At 45.1% G+C, this 18,334-nt stretch overlaps 1 protein-coding gene across 4 annotated transcripts in view; it reads left to right on the top strand.

Moving 5' to 3' along the window:
- CD58 (CD58 molecule) overlaps nt 1–13,581 on the top strand; it is an 80,226-nt gene extending 66,645 nt beyond the window's left edge. For 2 of the 4 annotated variants that reach the window (XM_090056993.1, XM_090056983.1), the window contains one exon: nt 168–3,704. In XM_090056993.1, coding sequence (XP_089913119.1) covers nt 168–241 — 74 coding nt within the window. In that variant the 3' untranslated portion in view covers nt 242–3,704. Of the gene's footprint in view, nt 1–167; nt 3,705–11,392 lie in introns of those variants that run through there. The other 2 variants (XM_090056975.1, XM_090056966.1) reach the window with 2 other exon arrangements.
- The last annotated feature ends 4,753 nt before the right edge of the window (nt 13,582–18,334 follow it).

Here is an 18,334-nt window from a genome sequence, read left to right as displayed (position 1 = left end):
CCACAGAAATTAACACCCAGCCCTAGCACTGCTTGCTGTTGATTACAAACTGCTTATAAGGATCTCTTACTGCAAGGTATTTTTTATTGCTTTATATTTATTTATTTATTGGGTTTCATTTTTTACAATTTTTTCTGTATTCTTTTTTGTACCATTTCTTATTACAGATGGTGAAGCTGAAGATGGAAAAACACCTGACAAGTCTGAAGAGGATGCATCAGGTACTGAGACCATGCAGTAAGATACACAGGGAATTCAACTGACTCTCTACAGAGAACCACTGCTAAAGAACTTTACCAGTTTCGCAGAGGGGGTTTAATGCATGTCCTGAGCATGAGGCAGTGCTGTATAATAGATGGGACCTGTTGCTGAGATAAGATCTGAAACACAGACACTGGAGAAAGATGTGAACTGTTTCTAGATAATTCCCAAGTTACCTTCTCATCACTATTAATCCATCCCATCCCCAAAATCCCAATTTAGAGATAGCATAAGGTTAGCGAAACTGTTACAATCAAGAGAGGTCATTTCAGGAAGGAACTTTTTTTTGTACGGCAAGCCTCAAAAGTGGATCCAGAGCCTCAGTACTGCATGCCTTTCATTACAAGGCCAAGGAGGTTCTCCAGAGAGATCTGAAATCAGGACCCTGGACAAAACTGGGAGAGGATTCCAAAGAACTCCAAAATTGCCTTGTCACTTAGCCTCTGTGACAGGTCAAGAGTAAAGTGGCATGATACTGCCTTTCCCCAGTTCCTGCTGTCTCGTGTCCTCTGTGTGCTCCATCCTGCTCACCTGCCAAGCCTTGCTATTGTTTTAAAAATGACTGGGAGGCTGCCCAAAACGCAGGGGGATCTTTTTACAGACAGGCTGTTCTTTGGGGTACCTAGGCCCCAGGTGCTTTAAGAGTCATGGTCTCTGACCTCCCTTACAGCCATGCTCATGCCTCACAGATGTTATGGGTTATCACGTTGGTGGGGCACTTGGCCCCACAGCAACACCAGGCCACCTCAGGCCTTCACTCCTTTTTTGGGGGCCTGTGTCTTCCCAGCCCCTCTACTCTAGCTAGTCATTGTGCCTAGCCCCATTGTACTGGACTTGGCTTCCAGGTCCCAGCCCTAATCTCGCCATTTGGCTCTGGTTTCATTTTTCACTTGGGCTTCAGGCCTTTGGGTTATGGCTTTCTCTGGCCTAGGCTTTAACCCTTCCCCATTGCCACTTGTCAGCGCCTTGAGCCTTGCCCCTGGCAGAGCTTAAAACAGCTGTATGCCCCTGGGGTACCAGTGTGACCTCCCCCTTCCCTGTTAGTCACTATCCGGTCCACCAGTATTAATCAACATAAAAGGCAAGCAGCTGCTCTCCAACTCAAAACAAAATCCTCCCTGACGAGAGTTAGGGTTACCATGTGTCTGGGTTTTCCCAGATATGTCCTCTTTTTGGGTGCTTCTATCTCCATCTGGGGTTTTTTTTTTTTAAAACATCAACAGATGTCTGGGATTTTGCTTTTCCTCTGCTCTGCTCCCCCCACCCCCCCAGTGTCCTTTTTGAAACTGGAAATTATCCCAGGTGTGGTAGGGGAGGCTGGAGCCAGAACCCATGCTGGCCCCTGCAGTCTTACTTGAGGTCCTGGGGGCCTCCCAAGGCAGCAGTCGTGTTGATCTAGTTGCATGAAGCCTGGTTGTCAGCCAGAGCATGGTTGTGGATGGCTAGGTTCAGTTTCTGGTAGTTTCTGCTGCTGCCTTGTGCACCACAGCATTTTTGTTTTTGGTTTTTTTTTAATATTGGGACATCCTGGTATCAAATTTTGGCACTGCAGGGCAAATTTGCAGTGCAGCACACAGTTGCACATTTACCGCCACAAACCACACATGCACGCTTGTCTGGATGCACCCTTTGGGTCAAAAAAGGAACACAAAGCTGACAGGAATATCTTATCAAAGACAGTTGGTCATAGAGAAGATTTCAACAGTACAGTTTTTGTTTAGGAAGAGTCTTGACTTAAAAAGGTGTAAGGATGCTCTATACGGGATATTTATGAAAGAGGTTATGGTGATCAGTGCCTTATGCCATAAACTGTATCATACTGTGGGCTTTTGTATACTCCTTTGCAAGGAAAGAGCTTTGGTTTAAAAGTTGTATAAAGGAGAAATTTTAAACTTAATGCCTTTTATAAAAAACTCTGAAATCTCCATTCTTCAGAGGTTAAGGAGAGGGAGGTATTTGTTTTGTAAAATCCTTTTGCAGTGTTAAATTCCTGTTTCCATCAAAGGTGAAAACCTTTTTCTTAAAATTGCCTTTTTTGTCATGTTCATTTGCAAGCATTTTATATCTTACTGTGAGCATCTAATGTAATAACTTCCTAACGCCACTGCTGTGTAAATGTTAAAATGCTTACATGTCTGTTTATGCTAAAGCTGATTACAAAGATAAGCTATTTGAATATGGAATATCATTACTAATTGGGGAATTTAAATATGCATCAGGTAATACCTAAGTAATGCTTTTCCAAGCTTAAAGACTGAGTTATCTTTCCAAGAACTGTCCCTGAATGAATTATAAAGAAGAAACAATGCTATCTTGAATAACCATTTACATACGTTCTTTAAGAATAAAAGGCCATTTAAAGAGCCAAAAGATGTGTGTGTGTGACATCTATATGACATAAGGATATTTGGACTCATTTGAAACAGAATTTTGGCTGCTGGTGGATCTAAAGGGTTATCTGAGAAACAACTAAGTAGAGGAGACTTAAAACTCCTAATCATTAAGGGTGATCTTAGAATTGTCTGTCCTGAAAACAAAGGCAGTTACAACCCTGCTGCATCTACATGTCATGATTGCCTGGCATGAACTGATGATGTTACTTGGGTCATCGCCATTAAAGGTTGAGCCAATGAAAAGAGGCTAACAGCTCATTTCAGAATTCAGCCAAGCCCTGAAAGAAGTGGGTCCTTTTATCAGCAAGATCTCACAGGAAGAATGAGGCGCTCTCCCAACTGAGCAGACCAGGAGTGCAGAGGAGTGTTCACATCTCTGTTTCAACACCATCAGTTCATACAGCCCATTCCTTTTGAATCTGCTTGTTCCAGATGATGTCTCTCCAACCAAACCACAGCTGGCAGCTGAGAAGACAGAAGAAACCACAATATGGCAGGCATTGAGAGGAAACTGTACAGCTGAACACTGTTATGGTAGTATGGTAGGAGCAGCCCCCTAAGACTTCTGCCTCCTGGGTGACATGGATTTTGCAAAAGCACAGTCAAGGGATTAGCATTAATCTGTTTCTTTATGATAATTTTGACAGGATATTGAAATGCTTTGGTAATTTAAGGTTTAAGGTCCAGTAGAACCTGGGTCATCCAGTGTCTGGGTAGTTTACAACCCCATTTAATTCACAGCAGGATGCCGAATTAAAAGCAAGCTACTTGGCTGTTTGTGGGTTTTACTTCAAAGGATGTTGCTTTTCTTCTGATCAACTGCGCTCCAGCTGAGTGAAGTGGTGCCCTTTGGCCTAAAAGCTGCAGTAAACAGCTAGAGCTCCTTCAGCAGACCTGCACAGCTGTTTGTTGTGGCTCTGTATATACCCAGCAGGTTCATAAATGCTCCCCTTTGCAGGGATTCAGGAACATAACTCAGCAAAGTGCCTGAGTTCTACTGTAATAGCTCTTCCTGTTAAACATCAGATCATTTAGATTCTGTATTCCTGGAGAGAAGCAGAAAATAACCTTGCTAAGCAGAGAGAATTAGTAGGATTTCATTTCAGATAGTCCTTCAGCTCCATCAGAAGCCAAAATACGGTTTAAAATCAGTCTAAATAATCTTAAATCAATTTTTATTAATATATTTCATCTTTCAAGTGAAGATATTTTGGCAGCCCAAATTCTCAGGCTTTGTTCATCATGGTTTTGTTCTGGATGTCTGTTGCTTAATCTTGTGTAATTTTTCCTATACCAGTGCAATGATCATGGGTCATGACTGATTATTTTGATTGCACCCAAGTAAGGACTACCCCAAGGCATGAAAGGAACCCATGTCAGGAAAAACAGTGAGAGCCATGCCCCTGAATTGGCATTTGGAAAGAAAGAGACTGAGATTTGACTCACCACCTCTTGGTTCTGTCTTGCCAGTCTCTTCAGAAACAGATCACTGCCAACCTTCAACATTTCATGTGGTCTACGATGTGCCATTACTATCAAATGTTTAACTGAAAAAGGGGAGGTGCTGGGGTCTGTAGACACCTTGCCATGGATGTTTGGACTAGCAGCATGACTACCACTGATAATGGCTTGGCAGTGACTGCTCCAGACCTTTCTGGTTTAGTAATTAGGAGGATGAAATGACTTGGCACACAACACATACAACTGTCCCCTCTAGCATGTAGTGATGCTATGAATGGAGCCAAGTCAAGTGGTTGAGTGCTGGGTGTGGGAGGGAAATGCACGTAGCAAGACTTTTTACTAGGAAACCTTAAAAATCACTCTTTGTGGGGCTGTACTCTGTAAAAGTCTATAAAAACTTGTACCTTCATATCTGGAAGATCTTCTTTGGCACATTAGTTACTGCTCTTAAACTGACTGACTAATATAGAAGTGTTTCTATTTTGTTGGGGCACTTTGCCTTGCAATGAAATGCAGCTGGGTAACTTCTTCCTAGGGTGCAGTATAGAGTGGGTGTATCCACACACAGACAGATGATTCTTATTTTGCCCCAAGTTACTGCTTCTGCACAGTGGGAATGAACATCCTTCACAGTAGGCACTCAGCATGGTAGACTGGTATCCCACGCTCCTTTGTGCTCCTGCATTCTGAGATGCCTGCTGGAAAATATGTAGAATCAACTGCAATTATGGGGTCATTAGCTCAAATGCTAATTATCTCATGGTCTCTCCTTCTCCCACCCTGCCAAGATGCGTCACATTTTGGGCCAGCTAGTGCCCTTTTCAAACTGTTACCCACTTATCCAAGGTGAAACAGTGCTGGCCATTCTGCATAAGCATAATCAAGCAGCTTATGCTGATGTGTTTTGATGTATTGCTGCTGGACTGGGCTTTTTGCAAGCCAACTACTGTCCTCTTGAGCAGCGTTTGCTGTGGTTTTGGCTGCAGCAGCTGCACCAGGAGGACAATGAGGAGGAGTCAGCTACAGGCTGGCTGCTTCTGGAAGACCTTCTCTTGAATCAGCTTCACTTAGTGCAGCACCATGGCTAGGCTTGTGAAATGGACATCACCCACTTGGAGAGGATTGTGCTGTGGGCTTGGAATGGCCGGCAGCTATTTCAGAACCCTGGGGAAATAGTATCAGCTCACCAGTATATGAGCCTTCTATTTTATTTACCAGCATTTGGCCATAGTGTGACAGGTGTGCTACAGAAGTCATGGGTCATGAGGCCTGTTACCCTCAAGAATTTATTGATAACTTTGTATGGAGTGTTGGGGGGATTCCCCAGAAGTGTTGGGGAATAAATGGAATCTGTATTCTTACCATCTGCCTCCCATGAATTCATGAATAAGATGGGATATGTCTCTGCTATGCTCCAAGGCCTGGTTGCCCATCTTGGCAGGCTTACCAATGTTCACGTGGAGTAGTGCAGAAATGTTTGTGATCCTGGAGTTGGTAGGAACTTTCACCCCTTTCATTTAAGGAACAAGGTAGACTTGCAGCCATAGCTGTAGGTCTGTTGGTATCAGTGGCATCTCCCTTGGTTGCACCCTGTTCATCTTCTCCCACTATAGCAGGCAAAGGTTTTGCAGGACATTTGGACCACTGGAAAGAACTCTCATGCTTACCTAAACAGCTGCAGGAGCACAGTGGTAATGGACAGGGAGATAGCAATCGCTGACAAGGCTAGAGGAATAGCTACCATGAATTATGACTACCAGCTGTGTGCTCACTTTGTGTGAGAACAGAGAAGAGAGCCTCACCCTGAGTGACAGAGAAGGCTTCAGAGACTTTGAGGATGCCAGGAGTAGCCAGTGAGCCATCCCTTTCAAAATGAAAGTTACTAGGGGCATGACACTTGAGTCGTCTGAGGATAGGGGCTAAATTATTTCATGCCGAGTGTAGCTTTTCACAGCTTGCATCTGTTACACAGGGCTGTGTTTTATGAGTGTCTTATCATTTTTTTGAGTATGGCAAGCATGCTTGCACTGCACTAGGTTTATCTCAAGTGCTCCTACTATTCTTTGGGGTTGGGGATATTCTTTAAAACATTAACCAAAACATTTATGTAAAAATCACTGCAGTTAAAAAAAAATAAAACCATGACTTAGTGCCCAGATATACAGAGGAATGAACCAACTGAGTCTGGGGAATGGTGTAGACATATTATAAATAAAAATCAATGGGAATGCAGAGAGAAGGGGTGCAGTCTGAAATTCAGAAATCAGCAGTTCATAGAGCTGTCAGCAGCCAGGCATTGCTCCAGCCTTTAGCTTGGCCAGCCATTGAGAATTTCATAGGTTGGAATGACATGGAAGTGGAGTGAGCTAAACTGTACCAAGAGAATTAGTGCAGAATAGCTATTCAGTTGAAATTTACACCCAAGCTTATTTCAGTTAGTTTCCCCTGGCTAGACAAGCCCTAAGTGGAAGAAGGGCCTATGGAAACAGGTTATAAGCTAAATTAAAATCAAGCCCTGAGCTGAAGAAAAGGCTATGGGAACAGGTTGTAAGCTAAATTAAAATAAAGTACTGATAAACCAAATGTGCTCCATTTAAACTAAACTGATTTAATTAAAACCAGTGCAGGTTTGTTTACAGGCAAGGCCTAACTTGCTCTTGCTCACCCCCACCCCAGTTAAACCATTAAAAATAATGGGACTAGATGGGGAGTGTGCTAGTAGGAGGGTCTTTTGGTACCTGCACTACCTCCTGCTATTGAGTGTGCATGAAGTGAAATGAACCTCGCTTTCGCCCTGTGTTTGCAGGACTGATGACTGTAGAGAACATACCAAAGTGAATGGAAAAATGCTCTCACTGGTCATTGAGATATCAATCTGGGACCCATAAGATTCTCTTTTCGCAATAGTATTGTAAAAGAGAACCCATTTCTAGACAATTGTAGGGCTCTTGAAATAGAGGAAGTCATCCATAAGCCAGCATCAGCATCTTGCCTCCTGCTTCCTCTCTGAGCTGATTGTGGTTGCATTGTTGTTCCAAGGGCAGCTGCACGTCAGCAGCTTTAGACAGGGTGAGTTGGTGTTTTGTGGAGACTGTGTGGCATGAAAAGTGTAAAATGGGGATGTACTAAGAGCTGCTTTCAGCTGCATAATTCCAGTCAAGTTGTTCAGGGAAGGTCTAAGTGAATCTGCAGTGGTGTTGGGGACTGAAAACCACCTGGCAGAAGTAGATAGGTCTGTTAACACAGGTTCATAATCTCCAGCAAACAACCTGGGCATGAGCCTTTATTAATGAGATGGGTTTTGTAGTCCTGAAACTTATACCAGTAACTTCCTCTTTTAGGAAAGGACATGAAACAGCCAGCAGTGGAGGACCAGTCTGAGCTTGTCTCCAGTAGTGACAAATAAGCTAAGGGGCCATTAGCCTCTGGCCAGAATTGAGGGTGGGAGTCAGGCTTTTGGGGTCATACTCAAGAAGAAGAAGCTGGCCATGGCTAAGAAGCATGATGTGCCTGACTGGGAATTGGGGTGCGAAGGGTTGAGAAGGATGAGGAGCCCATTGAACCCTAGTGAGGATGGGGAAGAGCTACTTTCCCCAGGAAGAGGGAGAGACAGAGGGACGAGGGAGCATGAAGCCTACCAATCGCCCAGCTGGGTGTAGGGACCAGGGGCTGGTTTCCTGCAGAAGAAAGGAATAAATGCAGAAATAATCTGTACAATTTCAGAGCTCCTATTTTCCTCAGCCTGCCTCTCGACTCCTACCCGCAGTCCTCCCGCTTTTCTGGTGAGCTGATATGCTTACCTGCTCATCCAGTGCAGGGTATTCCTGGAGCCTTGCTGTCCTGGCTGTGAACCTGGCTGTTTTCCTACCAGTTCCAGTTGTTGCAACCTGCACTATTCACACCGTCATGAATGACTCCTTGCTGCCCTGCCTGGAGTGAGCTTGGGACTAGTTATCCACCCATTATGCCTGGGAAAGTGAGAGATGGAGCACTGAAGTCTTGGTCCAAAGCCACTGCAGGGCATCAGGATCCAATTTATTACTCCCTTATGCTGGTGTTAATCAGGTACAACTTAACTGAAGTTAGTAAATTGGCAACACAGAGGAACTCCCTGAAGAAACTGACTGAGATTTGACCCGCTGGCCTGGGTTTGGGATATTAGACTCTCCCCTTTTCCACCTCATCCTTCCCCTATCAATGCTGAACTTTCAAGATGGAGTGTTGAAGAAGATGTCTGAAGGTTGTCCTGCTCTTGCAGGCATAATGTTAAAACACGGGAGTTAGGAGCACAGGCAGTGTTTGTTTTAGCAGTGTAATTCCTGATGGACAGAATCATGCCCTGTGTTTTGGAGCTATACTGGGGGAAGTAGCAGGTCAAGGAGCATCTTGATCCCTACTCAGTGCATTCATGTGGAGGAGATAACTCCTCATGTTCTCTTGAGAGCTGAATTAATGGAGTAATTCAGGTAAAGGCACGATGAGATCTAATGCATGATCCACAAAATTGTGCCTCCTGCCATGCTACATGTGTATGGCAGAGGATGTGATTGTGGGATCATGCAGTAGATCCCATCAGACCTTATTGCCAGTGCATGGGGAGCCTGATCCTGGGTTCCCCCCTGCACTAGCAAGAAGCAAGCTTCTATGGCTTGGAGCCCCCTCAGCTGTGAAGCAATCGCTGAACCCTGATGACTGGGAGGTTGTGGCTGCTGCAATTTCCCAGCCCTGGGAGCTTCATGCACCCCTAGAACTGGGAGATCACAGCTGTGCTCTGCAGCTGCTGGGACATCCTCAGCTGCTGGAGCTGGGTTCACTTTGTTGCTACATCCTTCAATGCTCTGTTTCAGCAAATTAAAGTTGGATACCAACCAACTGTAAAGTTAATACACATTTTCGAGGTCTAACTTTATAGCTGATTGGACCTTTTCATGGTGTGATAAATTCTTTGCGTGTCTAGCTATTTTCAAGGTAATTGTGCAATTAACCAGTTAATTGTGTGATACCTGTAACATGTGGAAGGGGGTGGAGAGTCACTAATGTGCTGGCTGTATATTAGGGTGGCCATCATAGTGGACAGTCCAGTTGTCCTCTGCCCTCTTGATATGACACTGGACATGTTTATGTGCTCTATTTTTCTCTTCAAGAGAAAAATAGAGGACATAAAGGCATTGGGTTTTGTATCAATAGAGGACAGAGTAGTAGAAAACTGGAATGCCCTCTATGATGGCCACTTTGTTGTGTATATTTGCAGGGACCCTGAACAGCTGGCCTGGGGGTGCTGTAAGCTCCTTGGCTTCTGGCTGGATGCTGCTGTCAGCAGGAAGCCATGGATGCGGGTGGGGAGAGGTGGGTATATGCTGCTTTGGAGTGTGTCTGTGCACCTCAGTAGAGGCATTAGGCTCCTAACAGCCCTGGAGGCCAGCACCATTTTGTTAGAGCAACAGAGGGATCAGGGGCTAGGAGGCAGTATTTGTTTCCACAGGTGACTGAGCTATTTCACAAGTGTGTGTGTGTGTGTGTGTGTGTGTGTGTGTGTGTAAGTGTAAGGGACTGGGGGGGGGTGTACCTTCCTGACCACGGGGCCCTGGGCGATCACTCACATTGTCAGCTCCAGCTCTGTGCCCAATTTAAGGTGCCATAAAATGGCAAACTAGCTATAATATTGTTCCACATATAACAGTTATGGGTTTATATGGCTCTCCAAACTGAATATATGGCTGAGTTAACCATTGCCTTGGGCCAGTAACCACACCAGGGTCTTGAACCAGCCCCAGTGCAGTCCCTGCCTGCCTGATAGTCAGCTTATTGTTGGCTCCAGTCCCAAACCTGTAGGCATGTGGCTTTCAATTTGCCAGTAAAGGGGGAGTCCAGGATCATAATCTCAGACTCCCCCTGTACTACCAACTAGGGTGTGATTGGGATCTGATCCTCAATCCCAAATTGCACCTCCTGCCATGCACCTGTGGCATGGTTGGAGGCTCAGTTGTTGGGATCAGATCCCAAGGCGTTTAAATGTCCGCTAGGGGCCTCGCAAACCTCAGCAGACGTTGACCCTCTATGAACTTTAAATCTACGTAATCAGGGCAATCAACCACACTGGTTTTGGGACCTGTGATGTATTTGCTGCTGATAACCTCTGCTTTTTTGGTTATAAGCATCCTTTCTTTTTCCTCTGTTGTTAGTTTACAGTAACAGCCTCAAACACTATACAGTTACAATCCTGTTAATGTACCCAGTTCTCACAAATTGCACCTGGTCTGATTTGAGAGACCTCTGCACCTGCTTTGCACCTGGGCAGTTTGTTCCCCAAGGGGCCTGATTGTCATTCAGGCTGTAGCCACTTTACACTTCCAGCATGGTATATTGGGTAACTGAGAACTGAACCCAAGGCAGAAAGCGAGGGTGGCTTCCTGTGTTTTGAGTTTTTTCCTTGTAAGGCCTGATCTACCCTAGAGCTGAGTAAAAAGGTTTTGACCAGTAGTGAATTGGCTGAAAATTGGCATTGTGGAGTACCTGTATACTTGGATTAAATTTAGCAAAGGATTTCAGCTGGAAAAAATAGGATGAACCATTTTGAACATGTCAAAACAGTTTAACATCTTCTAAACATTACAATAATTCACATTGGAAATTGCTGAACAACTTAAGATTTTCAAAGCAAAGCTTCTTGACTGGATGGGTTGTGCAACAGCTTTTTTCATGTAAAGATTGGCCTGAATTTTTTAAAAAGAAAAATTTTTTAAAAGGGGTGAAAGGAGCTGAAAATGGAATAACAGATTACTTTTAAGGTAGAATGAAATGTATGGGGTTGACCTGAAACATTTTTCTGTTTGGCTTTATCTTTTTTTGGTGTCATCAAAGCGTTATTAAATATACTGTATTGCTTCATCTCAACTTTTATTTTAGTTAGTTTATTTTATTTTATTGTCCAGCCATTAGGATAAACAATTCATTATTTGCCCAGCTCTTGTCTACACCCTTTTTTTGTAGTGATTTAGCTATTTTGATTACGTGTATAATTTTTAATGTGTCCAGTTCAAGCAAGACAACCTCAATTATGGGTGCACTTATACCAGGAAAACCTCATAAAAACCAGGCTGCATGACTCGGACATCACTCCACAAACTTAAGCCATGTAGCTTATTCTGGTAAGAGAAGAGGGAAATAAGCTAGAATAGCCTTATAGGTTTTTCTCTCTCTACATGACACTAATAGCACCACTAAAGAGTCACTGACTAGAATAACAGACCTCATGAATCCGTATGTTTTTATTTCAGGTGTTTAAACTGTGAAAGGAGCCAGGGTTACAGTCCAGCAAGCCAAACTCTACTGTGCTGTGACAGAAGAAGACCTAAGCAAAGGAAACATAATGAATGTCATCTGTCCTGGAAGGCTGTGCTATGTGGTGGTGTAGTAAAAGATGTGTTATCTTCCTGGGAAGTATTTCCTTTCCCATATGGAGATTATTTTGAAGATGGACAGACTGGGAATGTTTGAAGATGGACATCTATTGAATCACACACCAAATGCCTTCCCATTCATCTGTTCAGTCCTTAATTTTTACAAGCAGTCACAGCGCTTCATTTATTCATGCCAGTTCTTAGCGATTAACAACACCCTACTCCTGATGTGTATGAAAAACTAATCCATGTGATATACTTCTTATTTTTGTACAGTTTAGATGCAAAAGAGAAACAGATTCAGAGAAAAGACAGGTTGAGCCTGGAGCAGTAAATAAGTTTCTTCTAAATTCTTTCCCTTGGTGGAACTCAGTGGAAGATGGGAAAGAATGATCTTTGGCTCTTTAGAAGTGACTTTCTGAGCTAAGGACCCAAACTGCTCTTGAACTGGAATGGAAGCTGTACTTATGCAAGTGTTGTAAAAGCTCCAGTTTTATTACAAGTCTTGCAGTATTTGAGTATGTTTAAAGCCCAAGGTTCAGTTATTCGTATCTTGAACTTGCAGTGAGGTTTGGATGTAGGCAATTCATAGGGTCCATTCCAACACTGAGTCTGTGAGAGAATGAAAATATAAATCAGAAAAGTTAATGAATTTTTGGCCCTCCTGGTTGTCGAGAAAGGCTTAAATGTCATCCCCTGCTCTGAAGCTAGAAGGCAAAGGGGAAAGATTACCACTTTCACATGTAAAAGGTATATATGATTTTAGGGACTCGCTCATCATTTTTGAAAGCAGGGTGATGGTTCTAGCCGCTGAAGCCAGTCTGTATTTTATGAAGAACCATGATTGTGAAAGATAACTAGTGGATATGAGAAGCCATGAGATTCTTACCTTGCTGTGGGGCTGTGAACTTCTTATCAAGGAACACTCTTCAATTGTGTATTGTACACAGTCTTCCAAGCTTTTGCTACAAAAAAAAGTATGTGTCAGGGAATCTCTTGGTGATCAGCCCTGTAGTTAAAAAATCAGAAGGAACCTGTTATGGGCAAGCTGACCTTCCAAGCAAGTATATGACCTAAGGTTGAATGATAAGCAGGGCTGGACACAGGCATGGGTGTACTGGGTGGCTGCTTGGGGCCTAGACAGACTGGGGGCCTGAACATAGTAATTTTTTTTATTACTATTATTATTATTATCATTATCTCTAGCGAAGGGGGACCCGATACTAAAAGTTTGCCCTGGGCCACCAGGGGTCTAGGTACAGTTCTGATGAGGAGGTGCCAAAGTGTAAAGCAGGCCCAGAAGCACAGGAAAATGATGTAAACCAGGCTTGTCCAACATACAGCCCAGCCCGCAGGCTGCCATGCAGTCCACCAAGCCATTTTCTCTGGCCTGAGGTCCCTTGCTCAGGACAGGCTGCCTTAGAGCTGCACCCCCAGCCCAGAGCCACCAAACACCACAGGTGGAGGCCATTTGTCTCCCAGCCTGTATGGGCATGGCCAAGGGGGCACAGGGGCCCAAAAAGTAAAAAATAAAAATTAATATAAGGTTGCACTAGAGAGGGCTCAGCTGGAGGAGACTAGAGAACAATGCAGAGAAGCTAGGGGCATCCCTGACCTTTTGCCTCCCCCTCCAAGGCAGTGTCCACAGCCACCAGGGCAGCAGAACAGGCACCCTTCTGTCTCAGACACCTTGTGTGGTATGGGAGAGAGGTCTCAGCCATCACCACCTTTAAAAAATAATAATAGGATGCAAAACTCTGAGGAACTCAGGCCAAGGCAGCTAGAAGGAGGTTGGGTACGGCCTGCTGAGCCCCTGATTCCAGCCTGTTTCTTTCCAAGCAGTGAGTGTCTAGAAGGATGGGTTTGGGCAAAATATGGCCAGGGCACCAAGCAGCACCCAAGGCCTGGCCCCTTTCCCTGCAAAGCTGCCAGGCTGACAAGGGAGGAATGCCAAAATAGCTTGCTGCCGTAACCTGAGTGTTTATTTTAGTCAAGTGTTTGGTATTATTTCATTATTGCTTTTGTATTGTTTTTATTTTGGATTTTAAACCACATTTCCAGACCTATTTCATTGTCACTTCCTGCAACTTCATTGGTGTCAAAAGTCATGTGATATCACTTTCTGATGTGATACTTCTTCCTGTGAGGTCTTTGAATATGGCTTGCCAGCCCACTGGGTGATAAAAAGTTCATGATCTGGCCCCACATTCAAAAAGGTTGGATACCCCTGGTGTAAATCAACATTGCGGGAGGGCTGCCCCTCCCATTCCTTCACTTTTGCATTCCCACAGGTCCTCCAGTACTGTCTCCTCCCTGCCCCTTCTTTTCCCTGCGCTGTCCCCGTCTTCTGCAGTGCCCAGTTTCACACGTGTCAGCTGCTTCCTTGAGGATGAGCTGAAGAAGCAAACTCCAAACACGCCAGCCTTTTAAAACAAAACCATGAATAAAGCCATGCATTAAGCAAATAAATCTCTGTAAAAGAACTTGCATCCTAAGAGAGCCACCAGGCTGACTCTTATACTCCTGCCACTCTCCCTTCATCCCCCTTCACACAAACGACTTTCCCTTGCATGACTGTGAACAGACATAAAAATGCTCATGTAAGGTGTATGCCGGGATTATTCCTACAATGTCTGCAAAAATAAGCAGCCTCTCTAGGCAAGTATGCAGGCACTTCTATTAGAAACAAGTGACTCATTGCCCAGAAAGCTATGCTGCCAGAAATGAGTGGTCCGCCCTCTTTGGACTCCTTTCTAGCTGCAGCTGATGCCAATGGGGGAGGGGGGGGGAGAAGGGATGAGGGGGCAGTGGTTTAACGGTTCTTCAGCCTTCTGTAATCACCAGAAAGTCTAGGGTTGAACAACTCTTAAGGGCCCCCACAGCTGTAAAACAGCATGACTACCATCCTCAGGGGAGCTACTCCATCCACTTCCTCCTAGTATAAAGGAGACTGGCCTCCCTATCCCAATGGGGAGGTGGAGGAGGAGGGGGAGGGTGTGTCTCAATGTGGTTTGGCTGACAGAGGGTATGTTTCCATTGCAGTATGACTGCAGCTTGGATACAAAGCCTCATGAGTGTTAAATTAGCCAGCTCAGATCCCCAAAACAGCATAGCTAGCACAGCCTGGAGTTCACCACAGCAAAATCCCTCATGGACCCAGTATAAGTATTTGGATAGTTCAGCTACATTGGTCTGCCTACTGCAGCAGCCAGGTGGTTATTATCAGTACCCACACTAGCCAGTTTCAGATTCGCTTTGCTATGTCTACACAGGGTGCAGGTTCCCCTTGGACTACAGTGCTGGCATGCTCCAAATTAAGGACCCCAAGCTATCCTGGTGAATGAACAGCAAGTGCTGCTTTGACTGCTTTTGTCCACTGTTGATGTAGGGCCACAGGAGCTGGAGCAAGAAGCACGCCTTTTTGACAGACCTCTTGTGTGGGGTGCTGGCTTGGTATGTGTTTGGATGTCTGGAAAGGCAAGAGCCCATGACTATTGTTCAAAACAAACAGAACTCATACCTGCAAGTGTATCTGAAATGGCTGGAAAAATTCATGTCCAATCCTTATTGTTCTTGGCTCCAGGGAAATGGGGTCCTAGCACCCCTTCACACAAGACAAAACCCTTCTCCCTGGGAGTGCAGTCTGTCCTGCCCTAGTACAGTGCTGAGCAGCACCTCCCCGAGGCAGGCTACAGAGAAGCTGACTCACTCAGTGCAGTGCTGGACACAAGCCAATAGACTTTTCTGAGAGGCAGAGCCTTCTTGGCACCTAGCATCATGCTAAAGCGGCTGGGTACACTACTGTGGGTTTGGGTAGTCATGCACACAGAGCAAGTGTAGTGAATGTCAGCGTGGTATCCTGGCACCACATGGAAGTGGTATAGACATACCTTGAGTCTTGCTCTAGGCCCTGAGTCAACAAGGGCTTGAAATACAGACTTAAATTCAATAGGACTTGATTTCTGGGACTATGCATTACTTGGTTAAAATTAAGCATGTTTAAGCATCTTAAGCGTAACCGGTGCGTCATGCAAGACAGCACTAGTTCAGCTACATTTGGCATTGAAGAAGCTAACAGGACATGCTGGGCTGAGAGCACTAAAGCCTGTGGGAACATGTTTCCTGTGGCTGGACATGTCACAGGTCTCAGCTAGCGATCTGCTTGCTGCCTCTCCCCCTATCATCTCCCATGTGGCAATTCCAAAGCTTGAGCTAGCAAATGGTAATGTGCTCAGTGGCAACTTTCCAGCTGTCTAAGTGGGATTATGGTTAGGGTTGTGCATAGGTAGTGTTTCTTTTCCCCCTGCAATGTGGGCATGTAAGTAGGGACGTGTGAACTGAGCATGTTGGTAGGGTATGTGCTAGCCAGGCAGGTTATGAGGCTGTGTGCGCACCTATGCTGAGTGTGTAAGTTGCAAAATGCTGCCCAGCAAAAAAACTTACTAATTTGGAGGGGTGAAGAGAGAGAGAGTTCCCTCCCATTTTCTATTCGCAGTAGCTGATTGGTGAGGGCACTTGTCCAGGAAGTTGGAGAGGCAGGTTCTTGTAGGTCTTTGACTTCCTAAAACAGCACACTAACCACCAAGCCATTGGTCTGGCATTATCCAACCCTTACTCCACTTCTCCATTTGAAACTGGCTTCCTGGACAGCCAAGAGTGGGTTCAGGAGGATGAGGGCCAGCTCTATAGTGTGTGGTTTGGTGAGATGGAAGCTCCTTTGGAAGGGAGCAGGGCTTTTGTTTTAGCCTAGATCCTTGCTTCCAATGGGACAGAAACTTCCCCCACCCTTCACTGCCCTCCATTCATTTTATCCAATGACTATTAAATGCAAGGGGCTCAGCTTCAAAAGGAGGACTAAGGAAGTATACTCTTCTTGACCTGGTATGTATGCTTTTCTTGAAGAATGTTCTTCTTGACCTGGTGCTCATAAACAGGGAAGAACTGGTGGGGAATGAGCCCAAGGAAAGGAAGGATGGAGAGCAGCAGAGTAAGGACCCAGAAAAGCAGACTTTGACTTGCTCAGGGAACTCATGGGCAGAATCCCTTGGGAAGCCAGTCTGAGAGAGAGAGAGGAGTCCAGGACTGCTGGTTGTACTTTAAGGAAGCCTTACTGAGAGTGTAGGAGCAAACCATCCCGATGCACAGGAAAACTAGCAAGTATAGCGGAAAACTAACTTGGCTTAGTAGGGAACTCTTCCAGAAACTACATCACAAAAACGCAGCTTATAAGAAGTGGAAATTTGAGGAAATAACTGGGGAAGAATATGAAAGTGTTGCTTGGGCATGCAGGGATGAAGTCAGGAAGGTCAAAGTGCAGCTGGAATTGCAGCTAGCAAGGGACGTGAAGCATAATAAGAAGGGTTTCTACAAGTATGTTGTAGAACCTTTGCGAAGAGGCGGATCAGAGAAAGTATGGGTCCCTTACTGAATGGAGGAGGCAATCTTGTATAGAGGATGTAGAAAAAAGCTGAAGTGCTCAATGCCTTTTTCGCCTCTGTCTTCACAGGCAAGGGCAGCTCCCAGACTACTGCACTGGGCAGCACAGTTTGGAGAGGAGGTGAGCAGCCCTCAGTGGTGCAAGAACAGGTGAGGCCCTACTTAGAAAAGACCTGGATGTGTACAAGTTGATGGGGCCAGATGGGATGCACCTGAGGGTGCTGAGGTAGTTGGCTGATGTGATTGCAGAGCCATTGGCTATCATCCTTGAAAACTCATGGTGATCAGGAGAGGTTCCAGATGATTGGGAAAGGGCAAACATAATACCAATCTTTAAGAAAGAGAAAAAGGAGGATCCAGGGAACTATAGACCAGTCAGCCTTACCTCAGTCCCTGGTAAAAAATCACAGAGCAGATCCTCAAGAAATCTATTTGTAAGCACTTGGAGGAGAAAAGGGTGATTAGGAATAGTCAGCATGGAGTCACCAGGGGCAAGTCATGCCTAACTAACCTGATTGTCTTCTGTGACAAGGTGACTGGATCTGTGCATGTGGGGAGAAGAGTGGATGTGGCGTACCTTGATTTTAGCAAGGCTTTTGATACGGTCTCCCACAACATTCTTGCAGACAAGCTTAAGGAAGTATGGATTGGATGAGTGGACTATAAGGTAGGTAGAAAACTGTCTGGAGCATTGGGGTTAGAGAGTAGTAATCAATGACTCGATATCTAATTGGCAGCTGGTGTCAAGTAGTGTCCCCCAGGCGTTGGCTCTGGGGCTGGTTTTGTTCGTTGTCTTCATCAATGACCTGGAAGATGGCATAGAGTGCAAGTCTTCAAGTGACACTAAGCTGGGGGGAGTAGTTGATACACTGGAGAGTAGGGCTAGGATTCAGAGTGACCTAGACAAATTGGAGGATTGGGCCAAAAGAAATCTCATGAGGTTCAACAAGGACAAGTGCAAAGTCCTGCACTTAGGATAGAAGAGTCTTATGCACCAGTTCAGGCTGGGGGCTGACTGGCTGGGCAGCAGCTTTGCAGAAAAGGACCTAGGGTTTACAGCTTATACATAAGATGAATATGAGCCAGCAGCATGCCCTAGTTGCCAAGAAGGCTAATGGCATACTCAGCTGCATTGGTAGGTGTGTTGCCAGTAGATCAAGGGAATAAATTATTCCCCTCTGTTCAGCACTGGTGAGGCCACATCTGGAATACTATGTTCAGTTTTGGGTCCCCTTGCTACAAAAAGGATGTGGACAAATTGGAGAGAATCAAGTGGAGGGCAACAAAAATGGTGAGGAGGCTGGGGGACATGACTTATATGAGGAAAGACTGGGGGAACTGGGCTTATTTAGTCTAGAGAAGAGGAGACTGAGAGGAGACTTA

Source organism: Crocodylus siamensis, chromosome 1 (assembly GCF_052110815.1).
Source record: "Crocodylus siamensis isolate JL-2025a chromosome 1, ASM5211081v1, whole genome shotgun sequence".
NCBI lineage: Eukaryota > Metazoa > Chordata > Crocodylia > Crocodylidae > Crocodylus > Crocodylus siamensis.
The sequence above is the reverse complement of the archived record's forward strand: the minus strand, read 5'-3'. Positions and strand labels throughout refer to the sequence as shown.